This window comes from Schistosoma mansoni (assembly GCF_000237925.1).
Source record: "Schistosoma mansoni, WGS project CABG00000000 data, chromosome 4 unplaced supercontig 0032, strain Puerto Rico, whole genome shotgun sequence".
NCBI lineage: Eukaryota > Metazoa > Platyhelminthes > Trematoda > Strigeidida > Schistosomatidae > Schistosoma > Schistosoma mansoni.
In genome coordinates, this window is record NW_017386017.1 from 1,525,889 (window position 1) to 1,544,817 (window position 18,929).

The following is an 18,929-nucleotide window of genomic DNA, read 5'->3' on the forward strand; positions in this document are numbered from 1 at the left end:
ATGAAAACTTTTTCAGATAAGGTTACCAGTGATATGTTGGTACGATGATTAGGAAATAAGACTTAAACTCAGTTACTCCAATAGTTTTGTCTTGGTCGTTTTTATTTGTAAGAAAAACCCAAAAATGGGGCGAACATTCTTGACTAACAAACGTTTTGTAAGCTTATAATTCCTATAACCAATTTCGGCTAGACAGAAGTAGACAAAAAAGATGATAAGTCCACTAGTTAGATTTGCAATGGTCTGCCCACTCAAAAATATCCCCAATACTTTTTCCACAATCTAAAAGTAACATTTTAATTCAGAAAGATCTTGTAATATCGCCTTCCCATGAGGAAAAATCCAAAAGAATAATCAATGGTATTTATTCAAGGTGAATGAAGACTTATGCAGTTATTACATGGAGCCTGTTGTATGAATTTCATCCGGAATATTCATTTTTACCATTATTTGACTTTGTTGAAGAATTGCCGACGAATATTTTCCCAAACATCTGAGTTTCAGAAAGTGATCTGTTTTGGAATCTCCTACCTAGATTGTAGTACGCAGATAAAATCAACATTAATAAGACGTCACCTTATTGAAGATATTCTGTATATTGCACTTATCCAGTATGGAATGAATGCACACTTGGCTAATATTTTGCAATCTACGGTAGACTTAAATGATAGTGGACTTCGAACTAAACAAGAAAATGCTACATACACTTGACGACCTATTTGTACAAGATTAAAGAAGGCATTTTTTTAAACAATCGTCTACTTCATCGTGACAAGAAATAAAGCTATGGAGTTAATTACTGTCAGTTAAAGTTGTATAAATTTTTCATTCTAAGGCCATGTTGAACTAATATGCTATTTAAATTGAAAATCCTGCAGTGTAAATCTACTTATCAATATCAAGACTTGGGATCTCCAACAAATTGCTCAATACATATATCTGCTCGCTGTTCAGCGTTCGTTTCCTCAAACAGTTTAAAAAACTGTACACACTTATTTTGTGGAAAATAGAAATAAGAATTAACAGTTCTTGAGAAAATACTGATTATCATATAAGATTACTATCACTATACACTTTAGATTACTCACAGAGATTTATTTATTTATTTGAACATATAAATATTGGTACAAAGAGGCACCAGATACATATGCGCCACATAAATCTCATTTGATTTGTGTGAGGGCTGCGATACTGCCTGGGTGCCCAAACCGAAGTAGGTGGTTTTCTTAGGGGACCACATCCGGAGCATTTGACCTACAGATCTGACCCACAAGGCAGCGGAGCATCGTGAGGAGATGCAGTCCGATGGTAGCCGGTAACCAACGATTGATTCATACGCCATTCGTTTCCTCAGGATACTGGAGCCCATGTGCACCATTGGTTTGGAATCAGGGTTCTCCAACTCCCCTAAGTGGACTTTCTATATACACCAACCCGGTTAAAGCGCCGGACATTCGCTTTTCGTCCTCTCAATTTCGTAAACAACACCCCCGCTACGAGAAGGCAGTGAGTAGGACCTCCCTGACAGAGACCGAGTGTAGAAAAGGAATGAGTTATTATATTTCGAATTAACTTATAACACATGTACATCAAACAGATCTAAATTCTATGATACATTTACAATAGATACCGGTTCAAGTCATTGAACAGCCACTTCGGGAAATTTTATTTAAGAGATGAGCAAATTGATCGTTATTATTAGTAGTATTATTAACTAATAGATTAGAAAACCAGGCTACCCTTATTATAAAACAGAATGGAGACAAAGTTTATTACATTGATTTCTTGTTTCTCGTATACACAGAATGAAAAAAAAAGCAAAACAAGATAAGTAGTAATAAATTTTCAGAAACAAATTAACATACAAGAAACGGAAACAAACAAACAAGAAGAGTTGATATGCACAAACTGATATCTAATAACATGATATAAGAGACAAATTATGGGAATAAAGAAAACTTGGAAACAAAATGCTGATAATGGTGATAATATATATATATATATAAAATGATAATACTGTACGAAGTACCCATAAACGAAACGAACGAGAAAGAAGAAAATAAATATGAGAGTACATTAAACTATTTAACAGGACAGGATAAGTTTTGAACATTAGTAAAGTATATGTATATTGAAGGTCAGAAAGAACACGGGAGCTATAAACAGCATATGTTGTCATCAAGTAAATTCCTTTTGCATACATACATATTTTATATATATAAATATATTGTAGGTGGCCAGTAGATTCTGCAAACAGTAAGGTTACAGTAAAAGGATCGGAGATACACACGTATATATTCTGGAATGATACGGTTGAAATATGAATTATAAAGTTTGACTGTAAAACTAGAACAATGACGTAGAATAAAAGAAATTCCAATTCGAAACCATATATATATCATTTGAGCGCTATTTGTTGTTTTTTTTTAGTGTTGTCTACAGGCTTTTAACAAGTGAGCACCACTACTCACTTAATACAAAATGACTATTAAAAAGGTTTTAGACAGTGGAAAATACAGTTATCATTGATACTTTAACCATGTACCGGATGATTGCATTCGACGAATTTTAGATCTGACAGCTGTAGCTGTTCTTGTTTCTTTCAATCGTGAAGAGGCTATACGAGATCGAACTTCACTAAGAGAAGGCAGTGTACCGCATACACCATTAGGTTTAGGATTTCCGTGAAAGAACTCTTTAAAAAGTCGACTAATAAGTCTGGTCTCCCAATCTGCAAATAATCGACTACCTCCAATATCTTCTTGTCCACGTTTCCGGTTATTCTCATTGACATACTCAGGAATATTTCTAACGGAAGGAAAGACATTGCAGGCTTCCTGACTAGGCCTCTGGGATGAAGAAAATTGATGATTATTGGATGTTTGTTGATTCGGACAATGATTGGGGAAGGTGTGATACCTAGGTTGGGGATCCGGAACAGCGTGTGTCTGATGCTGGTGACGAAACTGACTTGTATGGGAAGGGAAGAATCGGACCATGGCTTGTTGTTCCTCGGGTGTGAATGGTAATCTAGTTAAGTAAGTTCGACCAGGAGGGGGAGTTAATTCACGATCATCGTCTATGTGAGAACGAACGGGAATTGGATAAGGTACATGAGGCCGACCAGAGGCATCGCACACGTTATTCAGATTCCAAGGAAGATGGTTCACCCACCGTTGAATATGCATCATTCTCTCCTGACAAAAAAATACAAGATTGGGTAATGTAAAGAATGACATCCAAAACATATATTCTGATAACAAAGTGGATTTCTCAATAAATAATGACCAGAAATATTAAAATGGTAAAGAAATGGATAAGATGTGAAGTCATTCATAGAGACTACGTGAAAAAGAAACACACAGATATGATCACAGTTAAGTAAGGCCGGCACAACGTAACAAAACACAATCAACATAAATAGTATGAAAACGTTGTCCGTATACAGCTAGAAAATCCTGTCTAAAGTTAACCTATATTACTTTTGAGAAAAATAGCTTGCTTTTCAAAAGAAAAACCAACCTGTATCTGTGATACATAAGGAATAAGACGTTATACCAAAGGGTATATGGAAAAATCACGACTATCTTTTGTTTGTTTCGACTGTAACTGCACCTCCGATAATAGTCGTCAACAGTTTTTATGGTAAACTGTGAGAAAAGTCGTTAATTTACAGGATGTTTGAAAATCGAGTTAATTCAACACCACGGATGTAGTAAAGCATAGAATTTAAACAGTTAAAAAGTTGACTACATCAACAAATGATGTGGTTTTCATATGTAGAGTCTCATTAAAGTAACAACTCCTGATCGATTGGATAAGGGAATTGCGGGATAGTAATCAGAGAATCGGATAGATGTTTTTGATTCGTATAGGCAGTTAAACTTATAATAGATGCCAAATAATAATCAAATGAATGAGGTGTAGTTCATATTGATAATGCTAATAATTCACTCAGTAATCCTAATTTTGTCAATAAATTTCAGTTACAAACATATGACAATTGAAAACTATGAATATTGATTTCACACGAAGATTCGGAAGCTTTATAAATAAATGAACACGAACAAATAAAGATGGAATCTCTTTTTTAAGGATTTCACGACCATTACTAAACCATAAAGCGAAGTTTTTTGGCATGATTATCTAACAATGTACCCGTAAATATAAGAGTTCTCGATAACCCAGTGTATCAATGTCCAGCAGTTATCCCGTAAACCGGTTAATCTAAAAAGATTAAAGCCCATCATCAGCGCGAGAGAGCAAATACACTCAGAAACGATCGAGAGTAAAATATCCAACTACGTATATTTTTAATAAGTTCACACACATCAGCTAAATAAGGGATGAAAAATGATAATAAAAGTTATTTAAGTAGAAAAGTATATCTGTGGGGATAAACTCCAACATTAATCTATACAACAAAAACCGTATACTTTTTTCCTAGATGATAATAAAAAACAAACTCACCGATTCTTTAGGTTTTGGTGGGAGATAAATAGTGCACTGATCGTTAGTATCCAATGCGATGTTAGCTGTTGTTGTAATGGGGGGAATAGTACAATTTGCTGACAGTGCAGAAGCATCACGTTTACATCCAGTTGCAATTGGACCAAGTGGTTCTGTGAAAACTGGTAGATCTATATCCTGGTTTCCATTTGAACGTGAATGACGAGGCATAGTGACGATTACAGGTGTAATGATATTTGAACAGTGATCTCCAGAGCTCAATTGATGACGACTTTGATTGTCAACACTTCGACCAGTTGGAAATAATGTAAAATTAGAATGGGTCAGTGACTGTTTGGGACTCAGTGCTCTTCTGATCGGCACAGACAATCCAAAAGCTTGTGCAAAATGTTGGGTTTGAGCAGATTGAGTAGAAGAGGATGGACAATAATCACCAGTGACTGCAAACCATTGTAAAGCAGGATTTTGAACCAGCTATGGAAAGAAAAAAAGCGGTAGTACTACAAAGGTTTTTGTAAGGAGACATGAAACTAAAAAAATATGCGGATATCTTGATTTATGACTGTCCTAGGTGACCAAAATGTATATTAACACTGTTTTTTGCAGCCAAATACAATACAATACAAGATGATGAAGTGAACAGACATAATCATATACAGCCATCTCTAGATTACGAACTACCAAAAAAGATGTCGGCAACCATAACATTTTTAGAAAAAGGAAGTTACGAAGTGATGTAAGTCACAAATGATGTACTTGAGAGTGAAATGAAACAGATAAACCCAGACTTCCCAACTGTAAATGACAAGAGTGCTTAATACACCAAAATGAAAAAACTTCTCAGTTAAGGCTTAATTTCATTAAACTGGTGAAGTCAACTTGTTCAGTAATAGTTACTAACAAGCAATCTTTATACAGAAATTCTAACTCCAAATATATATACGCTCGCTACTGTAAACTACTTTTAAGAATCAAATGTTAACTGTCTGAAACGGTTATTCTACCCAATTAAGGTGAATTACACCTTGTTACGAGATAAAATTATATTGTTTCGAAATATAAAAAGGGTGAAAAATGAATTATTTGCATTCCATGCATTTTGGTTAATTTTGTTAGTGTAGCATAAGTATGCACAAGTCTCCCGATCGTTGCTGCTACCTTGACGTGGTGGTCGGGCTTGCCTATCGTGATGATCCAATCGAGCTATGCTGGCTGGAACAATCGTTCCTCGAGGTCCTACCATGCCAGACAGGTCGGTTGAAGAGCGGTGAGACTAAAAGCAGCAAACCCAAGGTCCGAAGGCGAAGTCGTACTGCTGACTGTACAGAGGTGTGACAGCAGTAAGGTGTTTCCTTCAGACAACCAGCATGACAGCGATGCTGCCTTCCCACAAGGAGGGGTGGGGTTAGAAAAGGTCGACCCTAAAAATACACACCTCGCCTTATCCCACGGATATCCGTCTCCGGCGGTAAGGTTTTTTTGAAGAACGGAGCTAACACAAAAACTACCCACAAAAAGGTCGTGTGTGACCGACCTCAAGCAGTTGTCCCTTGGGTACTGCGGTCACGCTCTCAGGTCATTAAGACCACTTCTAACCCAATTTCCTTTTCAGGTACCTCTAGAAGAATCCTTCCACGGTGTGGGCAACCGGGAAGTGATAACTGCCCTCATACCTCTAACAACACTCAAGACCACTGTATTCATAATCAATCTCCTTCTTCACTTCCTACTATTCCTTCTACCTTGACTTTCAACACTAAACTTTCTGTTCCGGTTTCCTCCTCAAGTGTCACCATGGCCAACGATTCTAGTGCGCGAAACGCTGTCCCAGGTCTACTAAAACCTCGCTCCAAACTACACATTGGAGCCTTCAATGTACGTACTTTAAGTCAAATCGGTCAACAGGCCTCCTTAGCTAAAACCCTAGAATCTCGTACCATTGATGTATGCTGTGTCTCCGAAACACGCATACAGGATCCCAGTGTGGTCATTCACTTGACCTCACCTCGCCAAAATGGACAGCCAACGAAGTACACTCTCCGTGTATCTGGCGACCCGTTGGCTAGTTCTCGCGGACTTGCAGGTGTAGGCATAGCACTAAGTACAAGGGCAGAACAGGCACTACTAGAATGGATCCCCGTTAACAGTCGCCTGTGTGCTGTCCGGCTAAATGGCTCCGTAAGAACTCGGAAGGATAGGAACACACGTCGTTGCCTTTTCGTCGTTTCTGCCTACGCTCCCACTGACTGCAGCCATGATGAAGTAAAAGATGACTTTTACAGAAAACTCTCTGAGCTTCTTCAGAAAGCTAAGCGCTCAGACATAGTAGTCGTAGCGGGTGACTTTAATGCCCAGGTAGGCAGCTTAAATCAAACAGAAAGACATTTAGGTGGGTGTTTTAGTATTCCAGCTCAACGAACCGATAATGGTGATCGTCTGTTGCAACTATGCTCAGACAATCGTTTATTTTTAGCAAGCACTAATTTTAAGCATAAGGAGAGACATCGTCTAACATGGCGACCACCTGCACCAAACCAACGATGGACTCAAATAGACCATATTGTCATCAGTCATCGTTGGAGAGGCTCAATAGAAGATTGTCGCTCGTATTGGAATACTTGTTTAGACTCTGATCACGCTTTAATACGAGCGCGCATTTGTCTGCGCCTCAATGGACGCAGGAAAATTACACTAAGAAGACCCATTAGGATTGAACTGGAGGACGAGAAAGCCAAATGCGAATTCCAGAAACAACTGAGTTCACATCTAGGCAGTTCTGTAAACGAGACTGACCCAGATGCTGCTTGGAAAGACATACGAACAGCTGTGGAAACAGCAGTCACATCTATTAGTCATTTAAATCATAGGGCTCCAAAAAACCAGTGGATTTCCTCTAAGTCTATTTCACTGATGGATTCGCGTAAACTCATCCCATCAGGCTCTGAACACGACGAAGAGCGTAAACAAATTAGATCTAGGTTAACTAAAAGTCTAAGGAACGATCGTGAGCAGTGGTGGGCAACGAAAGCAAAAGAGATGGAAAAGGCAGCGGCTGTAGGCAACACCAGGCAACTATTCAGACTAATAAAAGAAACCGGAATTAAGAAGTCAAGTGTAAGTGAGACAATCTCCGAAAAAGACGGAACCCTTATCTGCTCCCAACCTAAACGTTTAGAACGATGGGCGGAACACTTTAAGGAGCAGTTTAGCTGGCCTTCAGCTACTGCACAACTACCCACTATTCCCAGAAAACCTGAATGGAACATTGAAGTAGGCCCCCCGACCCTACTTGAAGTTCAAAAGGCTATAAGTAATCTGAAACGAGGAAAAGCAGCTGGTCCTGATGGATTGGCTCCAGAGGTCTTTAAATATGGTGGTCCAATTTTAGCGATTAGGTTGACTAATATTCTGGCTAAAATCTGGGAGACGGATGTAATCCCATCCGACTGGTCACAATCACTGATTGTCCCAATATACAAAAAGGGGTCCAAATCATCCTGCGATAACCATAGAGGGACTAGTCTGACTAACATAGCATCTAAAATACTAGCCTCAATAATTATCGGGCGCCTAACTAAGACTCGTGAACTGCAAACACGAGAAAATCAGGCTGGCTTCAGACCTGGTCGTGGCTGTATCGACCACATATTCACCATTCGTCAAGTTTTAGAGCACAGACACGCTTATCGGCGTCCGACAATGATAGTTTTTCTTGACTTGAAAGCAGCATTTGACTCTGTAGACCGAGAGGTTCTGTGGCAGTGTCTGTCATTGAAAGGTGTACCTGAGAAGTACATAAACCTTTTGAAGGCTCTTTACTCGAACACTATTAGTCGAGTAAGAGCTTATGGCGAACTGTCATATGATTTTACAACCTCAAGTGGTGTCCGTCAAGGCTGTCCACTATCCCCGTTTTTGTTTAACTTCATTATAGACCTGTTGCTGCAAATAACACTCTCTTCGACTGAATCTACAGGAATTGATCTCCTACCAGGGGGACCACTAAGCGACTTAGAATACGCAGATGACATAGTCCTGTTTGGTGAAGACGCTGGCAAAATGCAGAGTCTTCTGTTGGAACTCAGTAATAATGCCAGGATGTTTGGGATGCGTTTCTCTCCATCCAAATGTAAATTGTTACTCCAGGACTGGCCTGCGTCAACACCTGAACTAAGGATAGGGAGTGAAGTAGTCGAACGCGTCGACAACTTCACTTATCTTGGAAGTCTGATCAGCCCTAATGGGTTGGTGTCTGACGAAATCTCTGCACGGATTCAAAAAGCTCGTTTGGCTTTTGCCAACTTTCGTCACCTATGGCGTAGACGAGATATCCGTCTATCAATTAAGGGACGAGTATACTGCGCATCAGTTCGTTCTGTTCTACTTTACGGCTGTGAAACATGGCCATTAAGAGTAGAAGATACTCGTAGGTTACTAGTATTTGACCACAGATGCCTTAGAAATATTGCTCGCATCTGCTGGGATAACCGGGTAAGTAATAGTGAGGTTAGACGCAGGGTATTAGGGAACGATGGTAAATCAGTTGATGAGGTGATGAATCTTCATCGACTGAGATGGTTGGGCCACTTGTTACGTATGCCTGAACACCGATTACCACGACGCTCTATGATGACTAGTATTGGGGACGGTTGGAAGAGAGTTAGGGGCGGCCAAACCAAAACATGGCATCAGTGCTTGAAGTCACTAACTTCTAGTCTGAGCCATGTTGGCAGATGCAGACTACCTGGTTGGGGTCCGCGTGACTATCGTAACCAATGGTTGGAGACTCTGTGTGACATGGCTCAGAATCGATGACAATGGCGTAGGTGTATACACTCTTTATCTTCCCTTAAACCTTGAGACTAAAATTGCTTCATATCTCTCTTCCTTCCTATACTATATCCTTATATACAACCTATAATTTATATACTACTACCAACACTAAATTAACTACTATAAATCCGGTGTTGATCTTGTTGTGCTAACGAGGTATGGCAACTTGGACCGATGCATATATGTGCCTGGTCCTACGTTGTAGCTGACTGACTGACTGATGCACAAGTCTATACACCTGCCATACGACGTTGTTTAACTCTAAAGAAATATTTGGTATATATCCTTCTGAAAAATTAGAAGCTAAGCTTGATTCGATTTGGTATATTGAATTAGACAGCTGTTCAACCCAATGTGAGTGAACCGGGGCTTGAAATTGCCACCCAAAGCTTGAAATTCGCAGTTTAACTACTAAGTCTATAGACAAGCTATATGGATTGGTGCAGTCAGTTCAATCACTAGGTCTTTTTAACTCTACCCCCAAATTTTATCTAGAATAGCATGTTGATGTGGAACGAAAGACTTACCGACAACTGAAGATGATCGGTAAAACAATTTTTGACGCTAACATCTAATATATGAACAGATTATAGTAAAGGTAAGTACATAGAAGCCATAGACATAGATATTAATAAATGTTTACTTGTGTTATTGTCAAATAATTTGTTAAATTTGCATCGTATTATTTTATATTACTAAAGTTTAGTATACGAAAGTCCGATGAATCTTAAAATAGATTTCTGTAAATTGCAGTTGGAAATATCCAGTTTATTAGGGTTATGATTAGACGCCTGTAGCTCTTCTAGAGTTACTGCCGGTCCCAAGCCCGGGTAAAGGAGGAGGGTTGGGTATGGGGTTAGCGACCCCATCCCGTAGAAAAGCTAACTCGCTAAAAAAACGCTAACCAGAAAAAATAATTCAAACCATTTAAACTCTGCCCTGGGAGTTGAAGGAATAATTATGACGTCTCATGATGAAAGCCGAGATTCTTCGGAAGTCACGAAACCGATGCACCTTCTAACAACCAGAGCAACACTCTTTATAGGTACATGGAACGTCCGGACAATGTGGGAGACAGGAAAGACCAGCCAACTAGCAATGGAAATGAGGAGATACAACTTGGCAGTACTCGGAATCAGCGAAACCCATTGTACACAAGCTGGACAACAAAGGCTTGGTACAGGAGAGATGCTACTGTACTCCGGTCACGAAGGGGAAAATGCTCCACACACTCAGGGAGTTGCTCTAATGCTGTCCAAAGAAGCACGAAATGCACTTGTGGGATGGGAATCTCATGGACCCAGGATAATCAAAGCATCATTCAGAACAAGGAAGCAAGGGATCACAATGAACGTTATCCAATGTTATGCACCCACCAATGATAGCAACGACGATGATAAAGATCAGTTCTATGAAAGGCTGCAATCAATTATAGAGAAGTGCTCACGAAAGGACCTCACCATCCTGATGGGAGATCTAAATGCTAAAGTTGGAGTGGACAACACAGGATATGAAGATATAATTGGACGACATGGACTAGGAGAGAGAAATGAAAATGGGGAGAGATTTGCAAATCTATGTGCATTCAACAAATTGGTTATAGGCGGCACAATATTCCCACACAAGCGCATACACAAAGCTACATGGATCTCACCGGACCACACCACAGAGAACCAGATAGATCACATCTGTATCAACAAAAAATTCCGAAGATCAATGGAAGATGTGAGAACCCGGAGAGGAGCTGACATAGCTTCAGATCACCACCTGGTTGTGGCCAAGATGAAACTGAAGCTAAAGAAACACTGGAAAACTGGACAAACAGTACTACAAAGGTTCAATACAGCCTTCCTTCGAGATATTGACAAGCTCAATGAATTCAAGATAACTCTCAACAACAGATTCCAAGCTCTACAGGATCTACTGAAAGAACAAGAAACTACTTTGGAGGACAACTGGAAAGGGATAAAAGTAGCACTAACTTCAACGTGTCAGGAGGTTCTTGGTCCTAAGAAGCATCATCACAAGGAATGGATCTCTATGGGAACCCTGGACAAAATTCAAGAAAGGAAGAACAAGAAACTAGCAATTAACAACAGCCGAACACGAGCAGAGAAAGTCAAAGCGCAAGCAGACTACGCAGAAGCAAACAGGGAAGTGAAGAAAAGCATTAAAGCCGACAAGCAGAAATACATGGGAGAACTAGCAACGACGGCGGAAAAAGCTGCAAGAGAAGGGAATATGAGACAACTATATGATACAACGAAGAAATTGGAAGGAAGATATAGCAAACCAGAGAGACCAGTCAAGGACAAAGAAGGAAAGACAATCACTGAGATTCAAGAACAGAGGAAAAGATGGGCAGAATACTTCGAGGAACTGCTGAATAGACCAGCCCCATTGAACCCACCGAACATCGAAGCAGCACACACTGACCTTCCAATAGATGTCACTCCACCAATGATCGAAGAAGTCAGGATGGCCATCAGACAAATCAAAAGTGGGAAGGCGGCAGGACCTGACAATATACCAGCAGAAGCACTGAAGTCAGACATTGAAATAACTGCAAACATGCTTCACCTTCTATTCAAGAAGATTTGGGAAGAGGAACAAGTGCCAATGGACTGGAAAGAAGGATATCTCATCAAGATACCAAAGAAAGGAGATCTGAGCAAATGTGAGGACTACAGAGGCATCAGTTTGTTATCAGTACCAGGAAAAGTTTCCAACAGAGTGCTGCTGAATCGGATGAAAGACGCAGTAGACGCCGAACTTAGGGATCAACAGGCTGGATTCCGTAAGGATAGGTCGTGCACAAACCAGATTGCGACACTACGGATCATCGTTGAACAATCAGTTGAGTGGAACTCATCACTATACGTCAACTTTATTGACTATGAGAAGGCGTTTGACAGCGTGGACAGGAGAACATTATGGAAACTTCTTCGACACTATGGAGTTCCTGAAAAGATTGTCAACATTATCCAAAACTCATACGATGGACTACAGTGCAAAGTCATGCACGGAGGACAGCTGACAGATGCATTTCCAGTAAGGACCGGAGTCAGACAAGGCTGTCTCCTCTCCTCCTTCCTCTTTCTTCTGGTGATTGACTGGATTATGAAGACTTAGACATCTGAGGGGAAATACGGAATACAATGGACAGCTCAGAATCAATTAGATGATTTGGACTTCGCAGATGACCTAGCCCTCCTCTCTCATACACACGAACAAATGCAGATGAAGACTGTAAATGTAGCAGCAGCCTCTGCATCGATAGGCCTCCACATTCACAAAGGAAAAAGCAAGATTCTCAAATGCAACACGGAGAACACCAACCCAATCACACTTGATGGCGAAACTCTGGAAGAGGTGGAAACATTCACGTACCTGGGGAGCATCGTTGATAAACAAGGAGGATCGGATGCAGATGTAAAGGCGAGGATTGGCAAAGCAAGGGCAGCATTTTTACAATTGAAGAACATATGGAACTCAAAACTACTCTCAACCAATTTCAAGGTTAGAATCTTTAATACGAACGTCAAGACAGTCCTAATGTATGGAACTGAAACGTGGAGAACTACTGCGACCATCATCAGGAAGGTACAAGTATTTATAAACAGTTGTCTACGCAAAATACTCAACATCCATTGGCCGGATACTATGAGCAACAGCGTTTTATGGGAGAGGACAAACCAGCTTCCAGCTGAAAAGGAAATTAGGAAAAGACGTTGGAAGTGGATCGGACATACATTAAGGAAATCACCAATGTGCATCACGACTCAATCCCTAACTTGGAATCCGGAAGGGAAGCGGAAAAGAGGAAGGCCAAAGAACACACTACGCTGGGAAATAGAAGCAGATATGAAAAGGATGAATAGTAACTGGAAGGAACTGGAAAGGAAGGCTCAGGACATAGTTGGATGGAGAATGCTGGTGAGCGGCCTATGCTCCTCGACGAGGGGTAACAGGCGTAAGTAGGTAAGTAATGATTAGACGCAAAGAAAAACAATCAGATAAGTTAGGTTCCAATAAGTTTTTTAGGTAGTTTTCATCCCACTGTAAAAAATACATACATTAACACCACAGCCAAAGGCAAATATTTGCCTTAATTTTGATATAATAATGTGTAATACAAAAAACAACTAATAGTCGTAATAGGGGATAACGGTACTATTAGTCTTAGGAAAACGAAACAGAATACGAAAGTAAAACGATCGAGATAAAGAATAAATACATTTATTTCGTTGAGACAGGCTTTAGATGAAGTTGCTTACCCCTTAAATACGGAATATAGATAACTCGTACACCAGGGAAATCTAAGTCATCCATAAGCTCACGCTAATAGTCAGTAACCTTTATTTATTTGTGTACACATAAAAATTGGTAAAAGGAGGTACCAAATACATATGCGCCACACAAATCACTTGATTTGTGTGAGGGCTTTAATACTCCCCGGGTGCCCAAACCGAAGCAGGTGGTTTTCTTAGGAGGCCGCACCCCGAGCTTTTGACCTAGAAGTCTAATCCACAAAGCAGTGGAGAGAATTTGGGAGATGCAGTCTCATCGTAGCCAGTGACCAACAATGGGTTCATATGCCTATTGTTCTGCCTAGGATCCTGGAGCTCATGTACACCATTGGATTGGAATCAGGGTTTTCCGACTCTCCTAGGTGGGTCCCCATATCCATTAACCCGGCTAAAGAGCCGAACATTCGCTTTTCGTCCTTTTAATTTCGCAAACAACACCGCAGAGGGAAGGCAGGGAGTAGGACTTTCTTGCCAGTGTTTGTATACGCGTGATTATGTGAGAGTATTTCGAGGGGGAGCTGGCTCTGCCCACCCTCGGCCATACCAGCACATTTCGGCGAACTGCGAAGCCAGCTAAATGGTACGCTGTAGCTAAATCTGTATAGCATGTTTTATTCATCCCAATAGCTGAATGGTCCCCATATGTAGATCTAGTCCTAGCATTATTCATTGAGTTACATAAGGCGTTTCAGATATACTTACAATCGAATAATCGTGATTTATACATTTTATCTACTTCAAGCTATCGTATTTCATATTCGTAGAGTAAAAGATAGAGCACTTCTGCGCAATAAACTTTTGGTTAGCAGGGAGATAACTTGTCCAAAATAAGAAAAACTAGTGAATTATGTGAAAAACTTTCTACAAGCCTCAAACATTGAAAAATCAGACATAGTGACTTTATCTTAACACTTCTAAATGATACGGGGATGGTACTAACAGCTGATTTGAATAATCGACCCTGAAAAATCTGTGTACTAGTGCAGGGACTATATACAAGTTTGTACTCTTGATGAACGTGGAACTGTATAATATCCTAACGACTTACTATAACTATAATAGTTGAATATGACAAAAAGGCGGTATGAATCAAAGGCAAAAGTAATACTGTCCAGTGGAGACATCTTCAAAACAAACGTTTTGGTTAATGAATAGAGGCCTAAATAATAACTCGATTTCGAAACGAACCCAGTGTTTCATAACTGATGAAATACAAGGCTCCTTTGAAGTATAATAAAGAACTTCTTCATTACACTACACAAGAGAATGGGTGAGTACACGGATCTGGACTTTATTACTGAATCATATTAGATTTGTTACTGGTCTCGTTAAACGAACCTTTGAATACGATCTGAAGTTAAACAAAAATCACTTATCTTGAAAAATAAACTGACAGAAACATTTTAGAACTTATCACGAATAGACAAAAGCTAAGAAAGGAAATTAGCATTACAATACACATCGTATGATGAATCGAAAAAGATTGATGCATACTTAATTACTTAGTGCCGAAATACTTATATTAAAATCAAAAACTGGAAACTGAAGCAAAAACTCAAATGTGAGAAAACACCAGTTCAGGCTTCAGAACGAAAACTTTACAACCTTTTTGAGAACATTAAGGTCCTAATAACACAATAAAGATGAATCAGAAAATCAGCTTGAATAGAGTTCTAAAAGCTTTAGTGAGGAAGAATTTATTTATAGAGACTTAGCGAATTAATTTGAAGTAAGTCCAACGTTTCGCCTGGCAATCTGATTCAAGCTTTTCCAAGGAATTATAACCAAACATCAAAATTATCATTCATGTCTCACATCAACTCGGTGTCCTGATACAATTAAATTATTCGGTCAAATTCAGACGAAAGTCCTTATATAGTCTTAAAATCTGTTAGTTAGTGTCTACAGATCAATGGCTTTATTCATTATCCAAAGGACCCTGACAATCTAATTCGCTGTTACGTAGTACACTACGCTCTATTCTTAGACGACTACATCTAGCAGTGAGAGTTCAATGACATAACTAGTTGGGAAAGAGTATGTCTATTACTGTAGAAAACGAGTTCCCTTCCCTCCTAGGAAACCGATTCAAGTTCCGATAATTCTACAAGTTTCACAGTTACGCTTTACTGATTTTCACAACCACGACATTCTTTACCAGAATCACCTGAGATCGGAGTCATGTTTGTTTTCTGTTACGAAAATAGCACGGTTTGTCATAAATTTTACGACCAGCTTACTGCATACCTAGCATCAAAAGACAAAATCTCACCATTACTATTGACAACTAGCGAAAGTTGAGGGCCCCATGACAGGAACATGGAAACAACCAACGCTGTTGAGAGAAATAATGTCCAGCATGAACAGTTCAGTAATCAACTGAGGTAGTCCTCATTTTAAAAATTGATGAGATTATGTCTTCTCGATCACAATGTAGTTAATACTTGCAAAAAGCAAAGCTTTAATCCAGAACACAGGGTCGAACGGCACGAAACAACAGGGAGCGTTACTGATCGAATGGCTCAAACAAATCTATGAGACATTCAGTGTTATACCTAACACAATAGTTGTCAAAAGTTTTGATAACTTTATGGTAAAAATACACATCTCGAGTAACTAACTATTTCAGGGTTTAAAGTATCGGTCAAAACAGCTGGGTTTACGCGCTTTTTACAAACGTTTGAAACGTAACTAATTCAACTATTACTCAGCTGACTTCTTATTGCAATTATTAAATTGTCTCAATCTCAAACCCGTGTTTTTGCTGATTTTCGTTGGTTGTTGTCATTTTTAGTTTAGTTGGTTCTCTCCAGAGTAATGTACCACACATGTATGATCATAAACTAGACAGTGAGACCACTTCTGATTGTGTATTCCCTTTCCGTAGATGATGAAGATCAGTTTTGTCAGAAGATAAGGACTATCGTAAAAATTACTTAATAAAGCACCCGTTCATTTTTGATGGGGGGGCCTGAGTGCTAAAGTATGGGTGAACAACGTCGAACATGAACGCATCATGGGGATGTATAGGTTTAGACGAAGGAACTAAAATGTCAAGAAACTGGTAGATCTGTTAGATTTCACGAAAATTGTTGTGTGCGTCACTGTTTTTAACCTAGAAACGCACACACAAAGATACTTGGGTTCCGTCTGACCGTACTACGGTGAATCGAGTCAATCACACATTCATAAATAAAATATTTGGAGGGTCTATGGAATGTATAGGGGCAAAGAGAGGATCTGGCATAGCTTTGAACAACCATGTGGTGATGGCCAAGCTAAAACTAAGGTCAAAGTAGCATTGGACAACCGGGCAAGTAGCTCTATGAGAGCTCAATGTGGCCTTAGTTCAAGATGTTAACAAATTCGATAAGTTCAAGATAGCCTTCAGTAATAGACTTTAAAGGTTTAAAGGGGAAAAATACAAAGAGCAACTGCAAACAGGTTGAGAAGGCAACAACCCCATGATGTCAGAGGGTTCTGGGACCCAAGAAACACTAGAATGACGAGTAAATCTTTATAGACAGTGTAGGGCTAGTGAAGTATCATTAAGACCAAGGCAAATTACTTGGCGATTGGGTCGGTGAATATCGAACAGATCGTCGATCTCTCTCAAGGTCTAGGACAACCAGTGCGCATCAGTTAATGAGACTCCATGGACTGGTCCATGTAGTGGTGGTCTCCTTGACTTCTCCGTACTCATTCATACTAACGTATTTACGTAATAAGGTTCTTTGTGTTGTACGGTTTCCAAAGCAGCTATAGTACTTTGACATGTTGAAGGGGTAATCCATGTTAAATGTTGACCACGAGGTGTGACTCCGAAGTTAGCTGATTCGTCACACCATTTCCGTCTAACTAGAGTAGGCCTGCAATTATTCGATATAGATCATCTAGGTTAGTGATATACAGCACCCCGACCAAGATTCAAGAAAGCAAAAACTAGAAAACAGACGTTTCTGGCAACTGAACAACTGCTAAGGAAAACAAGGGTTAAACTGAATGTACAGAAGTATTAGGGTCGACAAACGGAAAACTAAAGGAGACTTAACAATTACAACAGGAAAAGCTGCAAGAGAAGGGGATAAAGAAAACTACATTACAAAATCGATAAGTTTCCAGGGAAATGTGATAGATCAGGTCGAGAAGGAAGGAACAAATGAGGAAAATTATGCACGGAGATTCAATAGCACCGAAACAGTGGATAGATCATTCTGAAGAGCCCTTCAACGGGCCAGAACCACCGAATTCACCAGACATTGAAGCAGCACCTACAGGGCTGCCCATTGATGATGCCCCATAAAAATGCTCCACATTCTCTTTAGAAATATTTAAGAGGAGCAACAAGTACCAACGAGCTAGAAAGGAGAACGTTCCATAAATAAACCAAAGAAAGGAGATCTAGGCAACTACGAAAACTACGGAGGAACCACACTATTAACAATAACCGAAACAAATTTCAACTGTGCTGTTAAAGTGAACGAAGCTCCAGTAGACACCCAACTTAGTGATCGACGAGCTTGATTCCTGAAAGATCAACCATATACCAACCGAATCGCGACACTACGTATCTTCGTTAAACAGTCATCTGAATGGAACTCGTTGTCACAGATCAACTTACTCAACGATATAAAGCATTCGGCAGAGAGGATAGGAAAACCCTGTGGAACCTTCTTCGACACTGTGGTGTACCTGGGAAGATTGTCATTATACAGAATTCATATGACTGGCTACACTGCAGAGTGGTGAATGGAGGAGAGCTGACGGATGGATTTGAAGTGAAGGCCGGTGTCAAACAAGAATTCTTACTCTCGCCTTTCCTTTTTCTTCTAGTGGTCGACTGGATTGTGAAGACCACCACGTATCAGGGGAAAACGATTAACAGCGTCAATAAAGATGCAACTGTGTAATCTTGACTTGGCAGATGACTAAGTGCTGATAATGCCTACGCAACAGCAAGTTTGGATGAGGACAACCTGCGTAACAGTGGCTCATGAGTCAGTAGGCCTTAACATCCCTATATTAAAAGGCAAGATTTGAAATATAACACAACAAGCGGAAACTGAATCACATATTATGGAGAAGTTTTGAGAGAGATTAAAGCCTTTAAGCACCTAAGCAGCACCATTGATGAATATGTGAAGGAGAAATGGGGGCTTCATTCCAACGATTGAAGAACTTTTGTAACTCGAAAGGACTATCAGCCAACATCGAAGTTAAAATTCAAAGATGAACGTTAAGATAGTTCTGTTGTACGCGGCCAAAGCTTAGAAAACCGTCAAAAAATAACAGGTATTTATATGTGACTGTTTATCC

At 39.8% G+C, this 18,929-nt stretch overlaps 1 protein-coding gene across 1 annotated transcript; it reads right to left on the reverse strand.

The window, feature by feature from the left end:
• Positions 1 to 2,229: 2,229 nt before the first annotated feature.
• On the reverse strand, positions 2,230 to 16,107 carry Smp_049910 (hypothetical protein). The gene is made up of 3 exons (XM_018791160.1): positions 15,886 to 16,107; positions 4,471 to 4,944; positions 2,230 to 3,197 (listed from the first exon to the last, which is right to left on the reverse strand). Exons 1-3 carry the CDS (start codon positions 15,886 to 15,888, stop codon positions 2,523 to 2,525), a joined length of 1,152 nt encoding a protein of 383 aa, XP_018645674.1. The 5' UTR covers positions 15,889 to 16,107; the 3' UTR covers positions 2,230 to 2,522.
• Positions 16,108 to 18,929: the final 2,822 nt, after the last annotated feature.

Excerpts from the sequence above, each read along its gene's own strand:
- Smp_049910 (XM_018791160.1), bottom strand. Across the intron at positions 3,198-4,470 it reads CACCAAAACCTAAAGAATCG|GAGAGAATGATGCATATTCA; the intron begins GTGAGTTTGTTT and ends TTTTTTTGTCAG.